The following is a 23,916-nucleotide window of genomic DNA, read 5'->3' as shown; positions in this document are numbered from 1 at the left end:
GTATACGTATAGAGAGAGGTGGTATGATTTTTAGGGCTAGGATTCAAAACTGAATTTAAGCCAAGACATAAGAACCCTCGGTTTCACTTGTTTCATGGATACAGTGTCATTTCTTCTTTCTTTGACGTTATTGATCCTAATCCTTTTTGAAATTTTCTTCTACTTCTCGAATTATTTCTGTTACTACTTAGTTTCTTTTCTGTTCGTTTTGGTCTCTGACATGCTTCTGGAGTCTTTCTGAATAGCTAACTGCTCCTTTTTAGGAGAGAAACACTGAAAGCTGATTGAAAGCTTTGTGTGCCTGGGTGGAGTTTCTCAGCTGGTGAGCGTCAGTATACAGTGTTTTGATCAGATGGGGGTCCCCATCTTCTGATCTCTTAACCTGCCAAGAGCATGTAAGCCAGGTTCCTAGTTTTCCTTTCTTTCTTCCCTCCCTTCCCTGCCCCCTAGGTTCCTAGTTTTCTGGAGTTGAGTGGTACAAGACAGAAATGTGAAAATACACTACAGCAAGTGATACATTGCAAAATAGTTGGTATTGACAATAAGTGCTGGAGTTTGAAGGAAAGGGGAAAGGGCTAAAAGGAATTCTAGAAAAGGATTCATTAAGAAAAGGGAGAGAGATGTATGCTAGGTTTTTGAGACTGATGATTTGATTTGGTGGAGGACCTTTTAAGTTGGAAGAAGAGCTCAAACGGAGTTAAGCAAAGGATTTAAATAGGTGGCAGGAGAGAAAGTTACTGAGATTGTTTCAGGCTTTAATATTAGTGATTAGTCAGAACCATTATACTTTTAAGAGTGCTATTATGAAAATAAGATTAAAAAAAATCTTATTAGCAGTAAAATAGGTGTGTTGGTTTTACACTAAATTCTTCATATGATTTTCCTTTCCAGTACAAATACAGAGACCTAACTGTACGTGAAACTATCAATGTCATTGCGTTATACAAAGATCTCAAACCTGTATTGGATTCATATGGTGAGTTTACATAATGAAATATCAATTACTATACTTTGAGTTTACTCCTCTTGTTAATGATTGTAGGTTTTCCATTACCCTTTTAAGATGGTTGGGTTTTCCGTTGTAGGACTAAACCTTCTTCACCTAATGTAAGTATTGGAGGGATAGAAAATGACAGCATCTAATTATAACATCTTGTATTTGTGTAGTTGTTACAAGTTTTTAGAAAGTACTGTAACATAGAGCTATACAAATTTAGGCCTAAAGGGGATGTTAAAGATAATTTAATTCATCATCTCCCAAAGTATTATCTGTAGCTATGAAGAATTGGTGGGGCGGGGAAGCGGTGGGGGATTCTGTTGTTAAATTTGAGCAGTTTGTGAACTGAACAAAATTCAGTGGGTTTCTCTGCAGCCATGTTAACAATGTTTCTCAGAGCCTTTAATGTGCTAATATGTTACACTTCAACAAGAGGGGAGAGAATACCCTTATATTGTAGTCTTACTCCCCTGCATCTCTTTATAGTCTTAGAAAGATATTTAGCAAAATGATATGCTGTTACTTTTTAGATGAGGAAAACATTTTAAAATATGATCCTTAATTCTATAGAGTGTGTAGGTGACAGTTTCATTATTGAGGTGAAATAAACCTCGGTTTTAAGTAATGTCAGTACCTAAAGTTCTTGTTTTAAATAGTCTTTTTGTCCCCACACTGGATGTGCCAGGGTCATGGGCTCCTGTCCATGGTGAGGCCCTTGGCACAGAGGATAAGGAGCTGAAATTGTAGCTGAGAACCCTCACTCTAAATTCCACGTATCCCCAGGGCTGTGAAAGCATCGGGAGAGGTGGGCAACAACAGAGGGACCCAGTCAGTCCTGGGTTTCCCGAACAACAAAGACAGAACCAGGAGTTCTCTTCCAGCTCTACCTCCTGTACACATACCACATGCTGTGGTATCTAGATCCACAGAAAAAAACATCATATTACCAGAATTAGTTTATTTAAAAATGGCTTCAGTGGGGGAGAAAGTGGAGCTAGAATTTTACTGTGATAGTTTTTACTGCATGCTAAAAAAAATAAGTTTGTTGATCAAAAAGATCCCAACATCATTGGAAAAAAATCGTACATAGCTTTATATGGCCAAATCACATCTAAACCATGGCTATCAACATGCTTTTAAAGTAAATAAAGTCGTACATTTAAATACTGTGGGGTTTTTAAAAGCACAAAATCGGGATAAATTATAGCATGGTTTGTAATCGTCGATAGTAAGGAAAAGAACTGAGGTCAGCAGTACCATGTTCTTGCGCTTCACACTGCAGCCTTTTCCCCACATGGTACAAATGATGTGTGCCCTGATTAATCAGTGGGTTGTATCTAGAAAACTTGTGTGATATGGTATGAGAAATACTTGTATTGAGAGGTATATATATATATCATATATTCATATATATATATATATTCATATATATATATATGATTGTGAAAACTTGGCTTTTTTCTTTTTAAAACTGTGGTGTATGCTGTATTAGGATTGAGAATGACAGTGAGTGGGGCTAAACACATGGGAAATCTACAATTTTATTGTATTAGATGAATGTAAAGTATGGTATCAGTTGATAGTTATTTTCAAGTAATTTTACAATCATGTTAGTTAGGAAAACAGCTCTTATTTACTGAGATTGTAGCACTCACACCCATTTTCCCAAGTAATTCAGAGCATTTTTACTCATTCAAAAACTGATCCCACTGAGTGACTCAACAAAGGATACTCTGTTTTTGGACAAAATGGATAAGGTTAAATGGTTTCAAGGATACCGATGAGTTACATAACCAACATTTCTGAAAGAATAACCTAATGGGAATATCTATAAAAATGCTTACATTTAAATCGTTGTTCTTTCCTTTCAGTTTTTAATGATGGCAGTTCCAGGGAACTGATGAACCTCACTGGAACAATTCCTGTGCCTTACAGAGGTAAGTGTCGTGTGTAATTTATGTTTCCAGTATTGATGCATTTTGATGCACATAATATGTTGCCAAAGAGTTATAAGTAACTTAAGCCTATTTTCTTAAGATTTTCATGATGATATAGAGATTTTTAACTTCTGTTGGAATTGAACTTTATTTGGCAGCAGCACCTAATATTTTCAGCATTTCTCCCTACCTACCAGCATATATCAGTAAGTGCCTCCTTGTGCTGGAAGAGTTTGAAGTTTCATAGAATCAGAATTTTAAAGCTAGAAAGGGATCTTACATGCCTCCTAATTCTGCTTCTCACCCCATTCAGACTTTTCTGACAGTGAGAAGCTGCACAGTGTAGTGGCTAAGAGAGAGGCTTTAAAGTCAGGGTAGAGAATAATTTCAGTTCTCACTGTCTGGTCTATGGGGTTTGTGATCATGGGCATCTGTAACATTTGGATAATAGTATGTAACTCAAAATAAGAGTTCATTGTTTGGAAAGAAAGGACTTAGTACAGAGTCTGGTATATAATAAACACATGTCAAAAGTAGCTATTATTTAAGGTTGTAATGTCAGTGATAATTTCATACTGGATAATTACATCTCTGTTAGCCAGTTAGCCACCCTCTGCTGGAATACTTACAGTGGTAAGGGAACATTCAGTTTCATAAACGACTGTTCTGTTTTTGGACAGCTCTGTTTGTGAATTATTTCTTGTGACTTACTAAGACTTGTGTCTCTGTAACTTAGTCATTAATATATATAGTACCTGCTATGGTACTATAGCAGGTACTATTTTATATAGTACCTGCTATGCATGAGACATAGGGGATAAGGGCTATATATACAAAGATAAAGGATGTACCTTCTCTGGAAGAACTTACACAAATAGGGGAAATGGGAGGAATGAATAGATATACATAGCTCTAGCTGGTGTGACTCAATGGATTGAGTGCCAGCCTGCGAATCAAAGGATCTCTGGTTCGATTCCCAATCAGGGCACATGCCTGGGTTGCAGGCCAGGCCCCCAGTTGGAGGTGTGTGAGGGGCAACCACACATTGATGTTTCTCTCCCTTTCTTTCTCCCTCCCTTCCCCTCTCTAAAATAAATAAATAAAATCTTAAAAAATAGATATTTATAATATTCTATAACTGCTATAGAATGATAAAATATAAAGGTGCTGTGAGATTACCAAGAAGAATAAGAGCATGTTGGATGATAATGGGGGAAATGACATTTGAACTTGGTATTAAAGAATGAGTCAACCATTCATAATAGAATGGACATTTCAGACAGGGGGGAAAAAGCACTTGAACATCAACACTGAATAAAGCATGTATGATAAGATTAGGGAGGACTGAACAAAATTCAGGACTACTGACTTTGCCTTTAGGAATTAAACTGGTTAGGGAAATAGGTGATGGGGGAAAGAAGGAGGCAGGAAACTATGATAAACATAATTAAGGATATTTATTTCATATATATATAATTTTTATTTAAATTCTTCCCTCACCATATTTCATATGACATAGTTCTTAAACCCAAATAATTTGGGAGAAGTCTTCATTTTCACAAAGCAAAGAATTCTGGGTTAGTGGAAATAAACTCATGTTTTCTGTATTAGGACATAGTCTATTGGAGTCCTTTTTTCATTGTAGAAGTAGTTTTGAGTAAAAAATAAATCCAGAGTTTCACAACTGTGTACTTTCTTTAGATAAAATTTATACGTATATATTTATATGAAGTGAAACCATTTCTAAGAGGAAATGTATCAGAATTTATGTTAGGTGATTCATATGGTTTCTTGGGACATTGGCTTTGAGCTTAGTAAGAAAAGGCTATGATTATGTTTACTGTATTAACTCTGTTGGATCCTTTGAAACACTGTTCAGTTTGACTACATATAGTCAAATTTCTTTTTTTTTTTTTTAAAGATTTATTTATTTATTTTTAGAGAGGGAAGGAAGGGAGAAAGAGAGAGAGAGAGAGAGAAAGATGAATGTGTGGTTGCTGGGGGCCGTGGCCTGCAACCTTGGCATGTGCCCTGACTGGAAATCGAACCTGCGACACTTTGGTTCGCAGCCCGAGCTCAATCCACTGAGCTATGCCAGCCAGGGCCAAATTTCTTAACTGAGAGAGGTTCTGTTTCATAAATCAAAAAGATCATATCATAGATTGAATAACTATCACTGAAAATGCCATATATATTGGTCAAGTTGTAGCCACCAGCCAGCATCTGTTTGACAGTTGGATTGGCTTTGGTGAGGGAACTGTATCACTTTCTGATAGGATACCATAATCCATGGTCTTCCTTGTATAACCCTTCCCGGGGAACCTTATTAACTGAAATGACAAGAGGCAAGTAGCAAAGAGTGGGTTGGTTGAAAGATAATCCCTGAAGTGTGCCTGTACAGCAGCAAGCACACACTAGCAGGGTGGTGATCAGTGAATCTTCAGTCCTGCTGGTGTGTTTTACAAACTGAAAATTTGAGAAACTGATCTTAAACAGAACTTTGAAATATTAAAATATTTGTTGCGATTTTTTAAAAGTGTTGTTTACTTGTCTCTTGCTTACCTTCTAAGCCTTAGTGAAAAATAATAAAAATAGAGTAACTGAAGTTTCTTTCTCTCTCAGGTAATATATATAATATTCCAATATGCCTGTGGCTGCTGGACACATACCCATATAATCCCCCTATCTGTTTTGTTAAGCCTACTAGTTCAATGACCATTAAAACAGGAAAGCATGTTGATGCGAACGGGAAGATCTATCTTCCTTATCTACATGAGTGGAAGCATGTAAGTATTAACAGTGTTTTGTGAATTCATCATATTTTATATATTTTGTTCACTGTCGTCTATGTTTTGTCAACACTCAAAGAGGATTCCGAGGAGGAGATGAGCTCACACAAGATCACTTACGCTGAGCTGGGTAACTGAGAAAGGTCGTCCACAACAAATGCGGTCAGTAACAGTTGACAGCATCGTGGCCAATGGCAGACTGCGTATGTGATGGTAGCTGCGTATAATGGAGCTGGAAATTCCTGTCTGTTAGGATGATGTCGTGGCCATCCTGACATTACAGCGCAGTGTGTTACTCACATGTTTGGTCATGCTGGTGTAAACAAACTGACCACGCTGCTGGACCTATCAGAGTACAGCACGGAGAGTACTAGCAGTAGGCTGTGCCGTCTGGGTTTGTGTGTGTGCACTCCGTGATGCTCACACAACACTGGAATCACCTAACCACCCATTTCTCAGAATGTGTCCCCATTGTTAGGTGGCGCGTGACTGTATATCTTGTGTTTGTCCAGAGCTTGGCAATGTACAGAATATGCTCAGTCACTTTTATTTAAGTTGAACCTTTAAGTATAGATAGAATTCATGTAGTGGGCAGTGCATTTAAAAAAAGTTTACTGATGGCTTGTATTTGTGAAAGTGTTCACATCTCGTTACTCAAAGTGTTCCCAATCAAGCAATAATAATGGTAGGAAACCTTTGTTTCTGACTCTCATGGTAAAGCTCTGGCAGACGAGTGTTCCTATCAGAACACCTAGAAAATCCGAAGTACAAATAACAGCCATGGAAGGCTTCAGAGAGCCATTGAGGCAATCAGGACTTGAACATTCAAGATCCTCTAGTGAAGGGAACTGCAAGAGCTAAGCCAGCATTCTGCCAGTTTTCCCTGGGAGTACTTACTGATTCTTACTACAGGGTAAGAGGCTGAGGATCTGGGCAGAGGGCCTTAGCTAAGAGGCAAAGAAACCTGCAGAGTTTCTAGCAGTTTACAGAGCTGAAAAGACAACAGTTGCTGTTCTGTCTGCCAGTATAGCCAGTAATTTAGGAGCCAACATTTGGAAGAAAAGGAAGTTACAAAGATAAACCAGATAATCTGTGTTTTCCCCACAAAAGATATGCTGAATTCCTAAGCTTCAAAGACAGGATGCTTAAAGCTTAGCAGAAAACCTCTGAAAACAGCCACGATCTCCGCAAGTCTCAGAATGAGGAGGCTCTAGGAGTTCGGAACCTCAGCACGGAAGGGGATGTAAGGTGTAGGTAAACATCCTAGGCTCTTAGTTGATGCCGCCGCCGGAGGAACACATCCCAAGAGTGAGAAGTCAGGTATGGTGAGCCTACAAAACCCCAACCTTAAGTAAGCTCAGTCCCTGATTATGTTGAGGTGATTCTCACAGTAGCTGCCTGACATAGGATAGGTGAACCCTTGCTGGAGGAACATAATGTATAAACCCTCTATAAATTGTCATAAAATGTAACCAGCATATAATTTAAAATTATCAAATACATCAAGAAAGAGGGGGAAAAGGCAGTAGAACTAGGACACTGCTACCCCCAGGTGCAGACACAGACTTGGAAATCTTAGAACTGGAAAACAGAATAATAGAAATTAAGAACTCAAGGGATGGGATTAGTAGCAGATTGGACTCAGTTACAATAGAGAATTAATGAACTGGTAAATGAATACTTTGTATTTTTTTTAGTGCTATTAACCTAGGAATAAGACTTACAAAAGATGTACAAGTCCATTGTGGAGAAAATTTTATTTAAAGACATCACAGAAGATTTAAGTCAAAGGAGAGAGAACCATATTCGTGGAATAAGAAATGCTGTTTTTCCTTCGAATTGATTTATATCCTAACAGGAGTTTTCGTTTCTGTCTGTATTTGCTAATTTTGTGAACATGTTGGGCTCAATGGCATGACATTTCTTCACACTGCTCAGAATGATGCACTATTTAAAACTTACGAATTGTTCATTTAAGGAGGTTTCCATTTATTGTCATCAGACCACAGGTAGCCGAAACTGCAGAGTGACACTGCAGTTGGGTAAGCAGGGAGTGCTGTACATGAAACAGCAGACTTGTTCCACATAAACAGCTAAATAAGTAAATAATCACTTAGTTTTATTAAGTTAATTAAGTGAAATTTTTGTGTTTGTGGTCCTGTAAAGAAAATTATCAAGCTGAGTTGAAAACTGGTTCTTAAAAATGGCCGAACTTTTCCATTTTGCTGAAAATTAAATCTGTAGCTTGTTTAAATTTGTCTTCTGTTTTCAGCCACAGTCAGACTTGCTGGGGCTTATTCAGGTCATGATTGTAGTGTTTGGAGATGAACCTCCAGTCTTCTCCCGACCTACGATGTCAGCGTCTTATCCACCATACCAGGCAACGGGGCCACCAAATAGTAAGTAGAAGTGGGATTTGATTTTTAAACTCACAGGAAGAAAAGAAAACCAAACCTTATTAACAAAGTGTTTTTAATGACTTCACTTTGCTTTTTAGCTTATCAAGTTAGTGGATTTTTTGGAGGTGTTCTGAGGCCCCACATCTGCATGTGCAGATTCCCACCAAAGACTGGCATTTGGGCTTTCGTCAGTGGGTAGAAATGCAACTCTGGGTGTGCCGGATTCCAGAAATGGGGAGAAAGAATGCTGGAGTAGAGCTAGATTTTTTTTTAAATTATGCATGCCATGGAATAGCCTTATTTGATCGGTTTGGAAGCAGATATAACTTGAAAGGTAATCTGGCCTCTCCTTTCCTTTACAACTTCAGGATCAGTGTTATAGATAAGAATTAAAACAAAGTCAACTAGATGGTTTGCATTCAGCTATTCTGGGTATACACAATTGGACATCTAGCTCTCGGCCTTTGTCTCCTCAGTACAGCCAATTCGTGACTTTACCTGGGGTGGGGTGTTGGGCCCGCGGGGTCAGTGCCAGTTCTCCCCTAGCTGGTGCACATTGTCTTGGTTGTTCTGGGTTTTTGAAAATAATTCTTCCCGATACTTCACAATCACCCCAGATATTTGAGAATTGGTTGTACTTACTTGTTTTGACTTAACTAAACCTGCATTGATTTCATTGTTTTGAGTTGTGATTATTGTTACAAATTTTGTTTAAGATTGTAATTAACCAGGCTTATTTATAAGTCAGATTATATGAGCTTTAATATTTCTTCTGAAAATTATCCTTTTCCTTTTTAATCCATTCTGTCTTGAGGAATGTCTTGACTCATAAGCTATGAATGGGAATTAAACAGAAAGAATTTTCTGAACCCATTTCCTTCTCCTTCCCTGCTTCCCAGAGTAAGCTTGTTTTTAGGATTCAGTACCACTCTTAATAAAGATGCCAGGTATTCTTTCGGACCCAAAATTTTCATCTTAAATTCTGTTGACTCCAGTACCCAAGATAAGATCATCTTGCTCATATAAGTTTGAAATATCAAGTATTTCCTAGCTTATCATTCATGTTTATTTGCTCAAATAACATAGCAGTGACCACTTACGGTAGGAACCTTTTCAGAAGTGTAGGCAGTCTCCTGAGCAACGTTTTTTCCTAAGTTTCCTCCGTCTTTATGCTGACGTTGGTGGAAGTGCAGCGTTCAGGAAAGAGGCCGCGCCGGGGAGGTCTCCGCTGCGGCTGGGTCTTGTACTCACTGTGAATCACATTGAGTCATCTAGAACTAATGTAAATAAACCACTAAAAGACTTTCTTATTGTCCATCCATTCTAGTTTTAATACTTTTTATACACTTAAACAGTATTATTATTAGGTATAACTGTAAAGCAATGAAAGTCTGAATTCCATTCCCCACACACACCAAAGAATAGCTCAGAAATTTGGATACATACTTAAATATTATCTTTTAATTGAGAAATTATATACTTTGATTATTACTATTATTACTCAAAACATATTTTTGTAAAGATTTTTATTTATTTTTAGAGAGAGGGGGAGGGAGAGACAGAGAGGGAGAGAAACATCAGTGCATGAGAGAAACATTGATCAGTTGCCCCTTGCACAACCCCAACCAGGGACCTGGCCTGCAACCCAGGCATGTGCCCTGACAGGGAATCAAACCAGCAACCTCTTGGTTTGTGGAACGATGCCCAACCCACCAAGCCACACCAGTCAGGGTCATTACTCAGAACATTCTGATCTCCTGTTTTACCTGTTTTAGGACTTTTGAGCTAGCTATGAGTCACATTTAAAAAGTGTAATGTTCAAACCTCATTTTTTGACAACTAACAGTAGTAGTCAACATTTATTGAATGGTAACTGACATATAGCTAAGCATTTCACATTCGTTTTTCTTTAATCCTTCTGTGTTGTGTGTATTTGTATTGCTTTCGATTCTGGGTCTAAAATTACTTAACTTCGTTATCTGTTTCCTTGCCAGTCTTAGATCCAGATAACATGTTGTTTCCCAAAATTAAAATTTGAAGGCTTTGGTAGAATTGTTAGCTTTTTAGAACCTCAGAAAAGGAAAATTGCTTATAACTATGAGGCGGTAGTTTTAGATGTGTGAGAGAGAATCTAGCATGAGGGTAGTAATTGGGTACCGTGTGTTGGCTTGTGTAAAACTCACTTTTTTGTCCAGGTTTTTTTTTGGGGGGCGGTTTGAGGGGAAACGTAAGGATGTGCATTATACATGGGTATAATAATGGGCGTGATGATCGTGTGTATAATGTGCACAAAAACGTGGGTGCTCATTATACACGGGAGCACATTATACGTGACAAAATACTGTATGTATGTTGCTGGCATTTAATAGTAGCCTCATTTTTTGATATGAAGTTAGGCTGTACTTTGCCCCTAGGGCAGAAAAAAAGATTTTGTGTTACCTAGCAAGTGTGGCATTTGGGGGGGCTCTTTGTCTTCTAAAATAGCATTGAACATCATCTTAGCTTCCTTACACTTAAAAAATGTACTCCTGACATCAATAGATTCATCCTAACAAGAAAGCTTGTACACTGGTACTTGGAGATGTATGCTCAGCCATTCTGGTAAAGACTTCGAAGGTCTCCCACCTTACTTGCATTCTGTGCTCTGAAGGTTTATTTCTTGAAGGCTCCATGTCGCTTGCCTTCCAGCCTTTGTACACCATTCCTCTGCTAGATCATGTTTGTTCACCCCACCCCCGAGGTTGAGATTAGCTGCCTCCATGGGACCTCACACACAGCGCTCCGTGCCCCGCTGCCATCCCACTTACCGCTCTGTGCCGTCACTGTTCGCTTACTTGTCTCCCTGACTAGACTAGAAGCAACTTGAGGCCAGAAAGTTCCTGTCTTCTTTTTTGTCATCAAATTCCCAGTGCCTGTAACATAGAAGGCACTAAAATGTTGATTGGATTAAGGACTAATTCATTGTTAAATTCAATGAGAAACATTTCATTGAGGATAAATTGATTTTCAAAGAAGTCATTTCCAGTTAAGGCCAAAATTAACTCCTCTTTTCTTCCTGTCAATTAGCCTATTGGCACCCCTGACTGGTGCTGTCGTTGATGTTTTCTTTGGGAAAAATTACACCGCATTTTTTAAGCTTGCTGGATTGGAGCCCTCTTTCTCTAGTACTTACAGGCTTTTGTTTCAGTTTGTTGTAACCACTCTAGTTGAACAGAATTTTGTTTAGGACTTCTAGTAGTAATTTGAAGTCTTTTAAAGTCCTCAGTGAAGCCAACAAAACCAGCTGTGCTAATCGGTCAACATAGTCTGAAAAGAAATATCAGAAGATGTCTTAGATATAATAAAGAGGTCACTTTCTAAGAAGTCTACTTTGGACCCGAGGAGGGCAGAATCACCTTCTTCCAAATTCCAAGTTGAATCAGCTCCTGTCTCAAGTAGGAGACTCCTTGAGAGCTTGCGGAGCTGAGCAGGTTGACCTATTTGCCAGTTAGTCCTTGTTGGGATTGTCACATGTGTTGTCATGACTCACGTTTAATGCTCTGAGAATCCTGTGATTTGCAGAGCATTGTGCTTGAAGTGAAGAACCAATATGGGTGGAGTGTTTGGTTTGGTGCTGACATTTATATTCTTTAACTGTATGAAGTTTTGCTGTGGTTTGACAGTGATGTATATCTCATGTAATAGCCTACGTATCTAGGACTATGCGTATTATTTTACACTGTTACAACTTATTTTCAGCTTCCTACATGCCAGGCATGCCCAGTGGGATCTCTGCATACCCATCCGGATACCCTTCCAATCCCAGGTAATGAAAACGGATCTTTTGAATGATTGCTAGAAATTCTGTTGATCTAGAGTCAAAATAACAGATGCTAACTAGGGCATTAAAGTAAATTTAGTTACAGTTTAATGGAAGATAAGACCAGGTTCGTTGTTAGAATTTATGGTATATAAGTGCATAACTCAAAGGGAGTTTTTTCCATTCTGGAGAAATGCGGCCCTATCCCATGTACAGAGAGGAAAGGGATGGGTTAATGACAGTGATCTTGATTGCTTTTGGGCCTTGAAATTCTTGCTGCTTACCTTTAAGGAACAGTGTTGGTGGCTCAAAGGCTAATGGAATACTAATTATAATGAATTCAACCAGGAGAATAATATTTTAATGCCCTTTTTAAAAAATTACCTTTTCTGTAAATTGTAGAGGTCAAATTAGTGGTTCATATGATGGAGTCAGTCTTGTCCCTATAATATTTATTCATTTAGTTCATAGACTGCATCTCCTACCAATCTTTATTTGATAATAACACAACACTAGTAAATTAACTTAATAGTGCAGTCAGTCTGTGAATAATGTATGGTAGAAAATCATGAGAAATTATTCTTTTTTTAAAGATTTTATTTATCTTTAGACAGGGGAAGGAAGGGAGGAAGAGAGGGAGAGAAACACCAGTGTGTGGTTGCCTCCCAAGCACACCCTGCCAGGGCCATGAGAAATGATTCTTAACCCATGTTTTAAATGTGCACTTGTTCCATTGATAATCTAGGAGTAATTTCAAAAGGTGGACTTTGGGGAAACTGAAAGGGCAAGACTGGCATATACTGGTGCCTATATGAGATTTTCAGCTACTTTAATAATTAACAAGAAATTTTTAACCCTGCTAACTCTTCTTATCATTGGCTAACCCTCACAGATAAATGCAGCCACATTTTCTGAACACCTTATATAGATTTACAAATATACTGTAATGTGCAGTACCTTATAACTTCAATTTAGCGAACTTACTTTTTCTGAGACTTTCTTAATTTCAGAGACTAGCGTTTTAAGGTAATGAGTATTGTGTCACATTGGACAGATGAGCAGAGACTAGATGAACATCTGTCAGGGACAATAGAGGAAGATACCTGTGATTATGACATGTCAGCAAGCTATGAGTTTTAGATTTCTTGAGGTTCTTAACTTTCTTAAGTTCTAGAAATGGAATCCTATTTGAATTTATTAACTGAAATTACAAACCTTTATTATTAACAGTTGCTAGTAAGAAGGAACTTTGGACATGTAGGGAATAGTTGTTGGAAGGACAATAAGGAAATAGACTTCTGAATAATAAAGCCATTGCAGAGAAACTTGTAAATAAAAGTGAAGGCCAAAAATATTGACCGAGATGGAACCCTTATTCACTTACCATATGTAACCATGAAAGTCTGTTTTGTGAGGTTGCTTGCTTGTAAGAAGTTCCTTTTTGAGGCAGCTATTGTTCAAAGATTTGGTGGGGTTTTTCCTGTGAAACATAACTTTTCATCTCAAACTGTAACATGCTAATGAGTTGGGAAGAGCAACTGTATTCAAATTGCCATTGATACCTTTCTGTATATAAAAGGTCTTGGCAGAAAAGCTTCAGAATCTCTATCTTCTTCCTTTGTCTTAAAGGAAAATTAATAAATCTTCCCACAAACTGAAAGGTCACTGGTTCAATTCCCAGTCAAGGCACATACCTGGGTTGCAGGCCAGGTCTCTGGTTGGGGGCGTGTGAGACACAGCAGATAGATATTTCTCCCACACCTCAATGTTTCTCTCCCTCTTTTCTTCCCTTACCCTCTCTCTAAAAAGAATTGAATAAAATCTTTAAAAATATCAGGATGATCACCAGTAAGTTATGTAATTTCTAATCACTGGGGTGTACACCTGAAATTAATAATAATGCGTGTCAATTGTAATTAACAAATGTTTAGCCCTGGCTGGTGTAGCTCAGTGGATTGAGCACAGGCTGCCAACCAGAGGGTCGCCGGTTTGATTCCCAGTCAGGGCACATGCCTGGGTTGTGGGCCAGGTCCCCAGTGGGGGCCATGTGAGAGGCAACCACACAGATGTTTCTCTTCCTCTCTTTCTACTTCCCTTCTTCTCTCTCTAAAGAAATAAATAAAATCTAAAAAAAATTTTTTTAATGATAAAATTTTTTTAAAAATCACAGTAATCCCCCCTTATCTGCAGTTTCACTTTTCAAAGTTTCAGTTACCCACAGTTAACTGCAATCCAAAAATATTAAATGGCAACATAGAAATTAACAATTCATAAGTTTTCAAATGCCTGCTGCCTGCACCATGATTAAATCTTGCATGGTCTCACTCCTTGCCCAGGACACAAGTCATCCCTTTGTGCAGTGTTGCATGCCATATATGCTGACTGCCCATTAGCCACCGGGTCGGCTGTCATGGTATCACAGTGCTTGTGTTTAAATGAACCTCATTTTACTCAGTAAAATGGCTCCAAAGCACAAGCGTAGTGATGCTGACCATTTGTCAGGGATGTTGTACATGGTGTTTATGAACAGTGCTAAATAGGAGATAGGAGGAGAGTACTTCTAGGGAAAGTTCCTTTCAACTCTGATATGAATACATGAATGGCACAAAATTTCCACAGAGTGAGAAATTGTTAAAACTTTATTTATGTAGGAGTATTTTTCAGATCAGATATTCACAAAGGTCATCTGTGAACCCAAGCAAAAACTAAATAGTATCATTTCCCTATGCTAGGAAACCAGAATGGAAGAGTTCTCTTACAAAATACTTGTTACTTCCTGATCTGATGCCGTGGAACTCCCCTTAGAAATACTTAGTTGCTTTCTGCTGCTGTGAAGGTGACCCTCAGGGAACCGGGGCCAAGCAAGAGCATTTTAACCATTCACTGTGAGAGTAAAACCAGTGTCATTAAGGGAATTTCTATAGAACTTAGCTTGACTAGGCAGATGACTGTAGCTCTAAAACTGTATAGTCATTAACTGGTCAAAGAATGACATGTGAAGCTTAACTTCCTGAGTGGGGATCCGAAGACAGTAGCATCGATCATCTTAGTATTTAATGTTTTCGGTCTTGTCTTTAGTGGTTACCCGGGCTGTCCTTACCCACCTGGTGGTCAGTACCCTGCCACAACAAGTTCCCAGTACCCTTCCCAGCCTCCTGTGACCACCGTTGGTAAGTAGCCTTCCAGACTGCATTTCTCCCCATAAGGAAAGTCTGAGTCTCCTATTGTGAAAAGTGCTTTTTGGTTTTTTATTGAATAAATTTGGCCAATAACATTGTGTAAGTTAAGGTATTCAGTATGTTGCTTTGATACATCTATATGTTGTAATATTACTGTTGTAGCAATATTATTGTCTATATTTACTACTCATTCCACATGTGTATCCTTAAACACCATTAGTCTTGTCCTTCCCCCTCTCTCCACCCTCCTACCTGCTTTTTCCGTTTACATTGGAATGTTAGAATATTCCTTAGAGGAAAAACTCTTCATGGTAATTTACTTCAAAAGCCTTCTGAAAGGTGTCTCGGCTTCTGTCCTTGGCTCCCTACACCTGTTTATAAAAGCAAAAGCAATCCTGTAAGAGTAAACAAATCACGTCGGTTCTCTGCTCAGAACTTTTCATTGTTTCCCCATCCCACTCAGCTCAGTCCCAGGTTCTTAGGCCTGCAAGGCCCTATGTGATCCTGTGTTCCTCCCCGTTATTTATGCGACCTCATCTCCTCCTGCTACTCTGTGTAAGGGTTCGTCCACTGCCTGTTTTCTCTGCATGGAGCAGTCAGGCCTACGCTGACCTATCAGCTGCCGCCATCACCACCAACCCCTAATGCAGTACACACCTCCCCAACATCAGAATGTGTTTGATGTATAGACGTTCATTGATAAACATTTTGCTGAATACCTCAGTGAATGTAGGATCTCGTGAAGTTTATTTTCCTGTTACATTTTCTGATAAGTTATAACCACCCAGAAATCTGAATTGTAAATACCTGCCCCAAAAAGCATTTCTTCCATTGTTTTTGTCATTGACATATTGCAGTTGTTAAGATTCTAGTGGCATAGTTTGTTTTTTATTTTCTCATCTTTAATGCAGCTCTTTTTCTACATTATAATTTAAATAATTCAGTTAGAAACCTAATGATGGGAGATCTTAAAGCCATAAGCAGGCACACTAAACCTTGTTCAGCTCTTCATTTTGGTTCAGATGGCATCAGTAAAACGGGAACAGTGCTGGTTTGTTGCCCAGTTTCTCACTGAGATGATGGCACCGCTCCTTGGGTTTGTGGAGGGGCTCGGTTCCTGCAGGTCCTGATGCGTTAGCTCTTCAGAATAATGGGTCTGAAGCATTCTAGAGCTTAGAGTAGATAGATGATTTCCATACATCCAAAAATGGGGATGTGGGAGAATGGTGTATTTAAAGTCAAATCTCATGTTGATGTTTTTAGGACAGGCTATCAAAATAATTAACATTTTATTGTATTTTTTTTAAGATTTTTTTTTATTTATTCACTTTTAGAGAGAGAGAGAGAGAAACAGAGAAACATCAATGCGGTTGCTGGGGGTTATGGCCTGCAACCCAAGCATGTACCCTGGCTGGGAATTGAACCTGCGACACTTTGGTTCACAGCCCGAGCTCAATCCACTGAGCTACGCCAGCCAGGGCCATTTTATTGTATTTTTAAGAGTACTTTTAAAGAAAGACTGGACATAAATTACTATTTTATGATAACCTAGGATATCCTTTAATGCATATTGTTTTTCTAACCCTTTGTTGCTTACCTACAACTGATTTTTCATCATGTTTTAGTAGTACAGTGTGCACAGCATTGTTGGACTTCAAAAATGTAACAAAGCAGGAACATTGAAGTATCATTTGAATGTCAGTTCACACATAGTGGACGTTTTCTGTCAGGGGTTATTAGGATTTGTGCTGCTGTGCTCTCTGCCACTGTGGCCGTGAGAAAGAATGAATGTGGTTATTTATCCTGGTACTTGGTGGAAAATGATAGTTTCTCTTTGTAGGTTTTGACGTGAAGATGGAAAACAAAACTGTTTAAAGGTACCGTTAACTAATGTATGTCTTTTTATAGTTGAGGGGGGTGCTGGCACCTGCGTTGCTTTTAGACATCTCCAACAGTATTGAAGTAAAACCACTCACAAATGAAGCGGTAGAGACGGCATTCTTACAGCGACCTCTTCTGAGAGCGCGGTGCCGGCCGAGGATGGGTGCCGACTGCGGGGCTTACACGGGTCTTCCTGACTCCGTTCAGTGTAGCTTCTGAACAACGTTTAAAAGGATATCAGAGACTTTGTTTCGTCTCATCTCATTTTATAGCTTCTTTACTGTACTTCGTGGGCAGACAGCTTTCTACCTAACCTGACTTAGCACCACCTTCTTGAGATCCGAGCCCACTGCGGGCATTGAGCAAGCGGCGGTGGCAGCGCCGAATAATGAAAAACCTGTTGATGCTTTTCCGTCGGGTCTGGGCAGTTGTAGTGCAGTTTTAGTACGCTCGTGTTATTTAACTTCTCCCTCGAAGTCATTTTAAGGTGTATTTTTTGGATATCATCTTTGCAAGTGACTACCAGAAACATTTTCTGTTGGAGGATCATTGGGAAAGGTTGGGGAACTTGGACGAAATTTTGTCCATTGCACGCATTGTTTATCAACAGAGGCATCAGAAGGAATGTAAACTTTTCTTGATATCTGAGGATAAAACTTAAATATCAAAAAATTTTAAAGCCTGCCCAGGCTGGGCAGCTCAGGGATGGGAGAGCATCATCCCACTACACCAAGGTTGCAGGTCAGGGCACACACAAGAATCAGTCAGGGGGTGCGTAAGTGAGTAGAACAACAAATGGATGTTTCTCCCTCTCTCTCTCTCTCTAAAATCAGTAAATTAAAAATAAATTTTTTAAACTTAAAAACTTAAGTTTCTGTCTCTTCAGATCAAAGCATATGCTTCTTTAGAGTGAAACATTTCTGTTAGGACTGGGCATATAACTTTGACCAAGATGACCTTGTGAAAACCGTAAGAGAACTTGAACTCTGATTTTAACGTTTAAAAGTGCTTGACCACTACCGTCTTGTAAATAATACATTTGTAAGACAACATTAATATTTGCTTATGTTCTCCTAATAGCAGATGATAGAAGAAAAGCAGGGGCAGGTATGGAAATGTGGTCATTCATGTGTTCAGGGCTGAAAAATGGACACTCGAGGAGCTTGGGTCCCAGCAGGGCATTCCCGTGGAGAATGCCGAACTCCATTGGACAGGGAGGAGTGGCCCGAGGGGGGATCAGTTCATTTCCACCTTTGTACATGGCAGTAATCTGGGAGTGACGAAGTTGTTAGATATTATAATCCAAATTAAGAAAGAGTTAAGATTTATCTAGCAAATGTTCAAGAATGTTACTATAGTGTGGTCCAATATGGTACCCAAAAATTGTGGTGTCACTTAATGAAACCTCCACGTATTACGAGTGTATGTGTGAAGAACGCCAGTAGATGATTGGGCCCCTTCATGTAGTTCATCGTCAGGAGGGTGTTTTATCACCATATTTCCTTTGTGCGGGGTCTCCAGTCATCTCAGTGGAGTTCTGTTATCAGAGAACGGTACAGATGTCTTCAGCCTTGACTCACTTATTGTTTGGGAAAGTTCAGTGTAACTGGGGAGGAGAGTAACACAACAGGGTACTTCTGGCCTAGGACTTGACCCTGAATAGAATCCATTGTTTGGACACTTTGGATCTGTCATTAAGATTCTTGTACTTGAAAAAAAATCATAGAGCTAGTTCATATCTTGAGGAATAGTTCTTTGAATCACATAATCCATGAAGGTTTATATATGCATTTGGGATGTGTAATAACTAATTTTTCCTGTGTTCAAGTATAAACCTATTTCCTAATAGAAAGTTTTGTTTTATATGTGTGAAATAATGCTAATTTATTTTAAAAGATGCTGTCGAAAGAATAAGGCCCACATTTTTACATACAAATCTTTTTGGTATTTCCAACATAAGTGCTTCATAAATCTTTAGTATTGGAAACTGTTTTCCTTGACACTCATGCTGTGTACTTCGTTCATGGTTTCTTTCTGACACTGGAGGACTCTATCCTGTTGTTTGTCCCATATCCCACGCGGGCATTTGTATGCCTGTTCCCAACACATTCATCCACTTGCAAGGGCTCATTTCAGAACTCATTTCAGTCTTTGGTAGAGCTGTTAACTGATGATAACAGCCAGTGTGGGTGTTGGTTCTCATGGGGTTGGGCAGTCACCTTCCGCGCCTTCCTCCCCTGTGGTCTGAGGGCCTGTGTTGTATCCCACAGTCATGCGTCAGGCCCCCTGGTGCCCTAGCTCGGAGCTTTTCTTTTTTTAAACCCGTCCAATACCAGCATAAAGTCCTTGGGGAGGTAATAGCTTACTGGTCTTGCCCCATGGCATTGCATTTCCATTGCTGCCGTGGGACTTTGATTTATTTTCTATAGGGAGATATATTAGGGTCCAAATCAAATTTAACTTTTTGACTATATTTTTAAAGCACAGAACAAAAAGTGTCATTTAGTTTTAGCAATAGCCATAGAGTATGTACCAACAAAACATGCTTTTAAAATGGATTTTACATTTACAGAAATAAATTAATTTCTTCAAAACTATGGTTCTTGAGGACTCCTTCCATTGTCTAGAAAAGTTAGTGTTACACTGAATTTATAGATTCATCCTTACTTTGGTAGTCAGTGAGTAATGAACAAACCTATTCACATAGCAAAAAAATAAAATCTAACTGATGATCTGTATTGGATTTTAATATGAAGATCCTTTCTCCTTTTACTAGAGAAGCAAAAGAGAAACCACTCTGTCCATGACTGTGTTAATCTTAGTTGACCAGGTTCACATACAGGATCCTTAAAAAAGGGACGGGCGTGAGTACCAGGTGAGACACCAGGGGGTATCTTCCCCACCACCACCACCATACCCCTGTCCAGCAGGAGTGGTTACTTGTCTGGCAGTCCCTTAATCCCAGTCTCGGCCCAGTGCGGGAGTTCTCCTTTGTAGGTCCATCTATTTCAGGAGGCTGTGTGCAGTGGGTATTAGAGTTGATTTGGAATTCTGAAGGCTAGACCTTAGGCCTTCTGTGTATACAGTGTGTTTTTGGTTTGTTGTAGTTTAATAATGATGACGTTGAAGAATGAGTGCTTATCCCCACTTTTATTTTTTCGTTCACTGATTTGGGGGCAGGGTTTGTCATCTTTATAGGACAGTCATTGGTTGGGAACTATCAGGCAAGGTACTTGGGGAAATATATAAATACTCAATGGAAGATGCTGCTTCTGGCACCTGTAACCTGGCACCTAGGATATATGAATTCCCTCACATGTGATGATTTTGGACAAAGAATTCTACTTTAGCAAGGTCCACCATAACACACCTGAACCATCTTAATGTAGACTGATGTTTGGATTTAATATAATTCATGCAGTTTTGTCTAAAATTACTAAAAGGTGCAGCTTTAATTATTGGGTTGTCATATGGTATGACACACCCCACAGGAGACAACCTGGTCTTCATTCTTTACTAGAAAAGTAAGAATGCCAACTCCTAGAGATAAAGCCAGTGCCTTACACAGAATTTCTCTGGGAAAACCACCCTAAGTATATATCTCAACCTCAGACTAATAATTCCATGATAACATTCTGTTTCTCAATCATAAACAAGGATCAGAAACAGTAGGTTTGGAAGGGTATTATCAACAGACATTTTAAAAACCTGCATTACTTTTATTAAAATCTTGTTTTAAGATGTTGGAGTGGAAACCCCTGTAAACCCTGAATGATTTCTATATTTTCCACTCATTGTTCTGTATTTAATAATTAGCAAAAAAACACTGAAGAAAAATAAGAAAGCTTCCTATTGAATGACAAACATTCCTTTTAGGATAGAAGCTAGTAAACATGACAAGGTTCTCCTGACCACCCAGTGCTGTTCTCCCTTCTGTGGTTGTCCTGCACTGGCGACTCTGGCTACAAAAGTGTCCTTCTAGGGTACAGCACCCTGCGAGTCCGGCTCGTGTGGGTGGACTGGCGCACACTTGCTGGTGCGTGGGTCTGGGCATCTGTCTGCTCTCCAGTCTCTCCCACCTCCTTTGGGGACACCTGTCTCGCCTTCAGGGTGCGGAGCACTGCCTTCCAGTCCCAGGCGGTCAGTAGGTCATGAATGCAAGTACGCTGAGGGCTTGGTGTGCTAACCGTTAACACCTTACCTGCCACCGTAGTCCAGAACAATAGTGATAAAGTGTTAAAAGCTTTTTTAAAAAAGCCTTCACGTAATTTAACAATGGATTTTTAGTCGTTTTTAATCAACAAATGAAAGGAGAGAGAAGTGAATTAATTCCTTTGGCTTTCTGTTATTCCAGTACATTGTGGATTCTTAAATTATTCTCTTTCACAGGTAATTTTAAGGAATGACTTTGATTCTCACCCATGTTTAAGGGCTAGAATTTCAGTGTCTTTCAGGCTCGTCAGTCTCTGTTCCAGTAGCACCTTTCATCGTTCATGATTACCATAGTTGAGTGATTTATAGCATCATTTCTTTTTTGAAGTAGTTACTACTTTTGTATCCTGTGTTGGTAATATCCCTCCACTTTTGACAACTTGATTTTTTTTATGTAAATAAATTTAAATCTTTCTTTGTGGTGTGTGTTTATTTTCAAGAAGTGTAAGCCTGCCAATGACTTCCTTTAAACTTTTTTTTGTGGTCACAGAAACTTTCTAGGGCTTACCTAAAGAATTTTTAAATTCTGATAGTGTTTAAAAAGATAAATTGAGGGCGCCCCTGCTTTCTTTGAAAGAAACTTCCACAGCCTGCACCGAGCCTGGCAGCAGTATTAGAAGCTCACATATTCATAGACTATAAGTAAAAACCTTCTGTCAGCAGCTTAATGAATGTGCTTGGTTTGCGCTTAATAGCATGAATCAGAATGCCTTTGCCTGTATAGTTGTGTGAAATGTCCCTCCTACTTCGTAGATTGACCCGTATTCTTTGTTTTCATTATAAAAGGTAATAAGGACTTGGTCTAGTGACCCACATAGGTTTGATACAGTTTCTGAATAGACCGTCAGTAAGCTACTGCTTGCGATTGCTTAGCCTCCATAGTTTGCTCTGGAGCGTAAATGCCAGGCCAAACCTTCATGTAGATCTGACCAAGTAAGATCCCAAGTAAAAATGCTGGGCAAGGGATTCACTTTTGCTGGTTAGAGGTGAAGCAGAAAAGTTACTCTCTGGCTAACTTGTATTTGAGTTATATGAAGTAGTGATCATTAGTATGTACTGTTAAAAGATAAATAAAACTAATTCTCTTAAGTGTTGAAAGAGTGTTTTCAATCAGGCATGGCATGATGCCCTTTGAAGATACCAGCCTAAATTATCAATATAGATAATCACATCCATTGGGAGAGTATTGATTTGCCTAGAAGAAAAACTATCTTATTTCTTAAGCAGTAAGTTCAGTGATCAGATCCTCACATTTAAGTGAAGTTTTGCTTAGGACTGTTCCTCAGAGTCTGTGCTGCCTTTTCGATGGCTGCTGATCCTGCGAAATTCAACTCTGTGTGGGTAAAGGTCAGTGTGGGGGGACTTTTAAGATAGGCCAGTTTGCCAGAGTCTTGATCCAGGGGTCACTCTAGCAGGTATGAATCATATTAAAATGTAGTTTAAGATGTTTAAGAAAAAAAATTCTTTTGTTAGAGAAGTGATCAGGAAGATGAGAATCTTCTGCCACATTTTGTGTTGTTTATATAAACAATCTCTTAAAGAGTCAGGGTTCATTGAATTTTGAATTTTAATGTGGGTTTTCTTTTTTGGTATTCACATTTCTGATCTTACTTCTTTTTAGAAGTGATGGATTTAAAGTACTCAAATGGGCTGTGTAATAAGGCCCGTGTGTGACAGAGGAAAGGACTAAGTCTTCTTGGCATTTCTAGCCTCCTCAGATGAACTGTGACCTTTATAGAAAGCCAGGCAACTGCTGCCTCAGCTTGGGTCCCGTTCTGAGTGTTAATGGCTTCCACTGGAGACTTATTTGAAAGGACTTAGTTGGTGTTGTATGGTAGCATTTGCCTTAACATATTTATAAGAGAACTGTGTCTTTAAAACTGGGGACCTGAAACTTCAGCCTAAGTATAACTTAATCCATTTTTTATGTAATAATTTCAACAAAGTTTGTTGATGTGTGTGTGTGTGTGAAAAATCCAGGCTAGCTTTAAAGAGACCCTTAGGCCTTTATTAGTTCCGGTAACGTCTGCACAGATGAATGGAACACTTCAGCTGTGGCGTGTGACTGAGCACACTTGAGTGCCTCACCATATGCACATCACTGGGGTCCCCAGGCTCTGGGAGGGGTGTCCTGTCTCACAGGAACATACAAGTCATGTAGGATATAATAAGCTGTTTTAGAAACAAGTTTTACAATTCTTCAATGCATTCTTATAAAATAGGGACTTGATGGGATAATATCTTCACTAGCCATTATTTTGTAAAGCACCCTTTGGGCACAAAACTCTAAACTCTTATAGAAATTAGCCTTTTTGCTCTTTTAAAAGAGCAAGATTTTTCTTTCCCTCCTAAAAACCAATTTTCACCAGCTAGAGGAGCGCCACCACAGGCATTAGAATGTGCATGGATTAGAGTGATGGTGGCTAAACCTAGGCGGGAACTCAGAGGAGGCAAAGATCCCCTGAGGTTTGGGGTTAGGAAAAGAGGTGAACGTGTCGGCCTTTCCTTAGCCAAGAACAGAGCTTAACCAGGGAACCAGAACAAAAGCAAAGTAGAAAAGCAGTGCCTGGGCTTAGACTCATTCAAAGTAGGAAGACGGGCAGATGAAAGCTTAAAAGCCTCTGGTCCTTGGAGGGGACCTGGAAGAGTCAGGTTGTCTTGCTGAGAAAGGTTCGTACTTTTGAAGGGTGAGGAATCAGGCACATAATTAAAGGGGTCTAGAT

The 23,916-nt window shown here is 39.1% G+C and overlaps 1 protein-coding gene across 1 annotated transcript in view; it reads left to right on the top strand.

The window, feature by feature from the left end:
* The window catches only part of TSG101 (tumor susceptibility 101), a 40,846-nt gene that overhangs the window by 8,411 nt on the left and 8,519 nt on the right, over positions 1-23,916 (top strand). Inside the window, exons 2-7 of the mRNA XM_045825374.1 lie at positions 892-976; positions 2,869-2,934; positions 5,557-5,720; positions 7,996-8,122; positions 11,861-11,927; positions 15,000-15,091. Coding sequence (XP_045681330.1) covers positions 892-976; positions 2,869-2,934; positions 5,557-5,720; positions 7,996-8,122; positions 11,861-11,927; positions 15,000-15,091 — 601 coding nt within the window. The remainder of the gene's footprint in view (positions 1-891; positions 977-2,868; positions 2,935-5,556; positions 5,721-7,995; positions 8,123-11,860; positions 11,928-14,999; positions 15,092-23,916) is intronic.

Source organism: Phyllostomus hastatus, unplaced genomic scaffold (genome assembly GCF_019186645.2).
Source record: "Phyllostomus hastatus isolate PE091 unplaced genomic scaffold, TTU_PhHast_1.1 phas_scaffold_585, whole genome shotgun sequence".
Classification (NCBI taxonomy): domain Eukaryota; kingdom Metazoa; phylum Chordata; class Mammalia; order Chiroptera; family Phyllostomidae; genus Phyllostomus; species Phyllostomus hastatus.
Note: the sequence above shows the minus strand (reverse complement) of the source record. Positions and strands in the feature narration are given on the sequence as shown.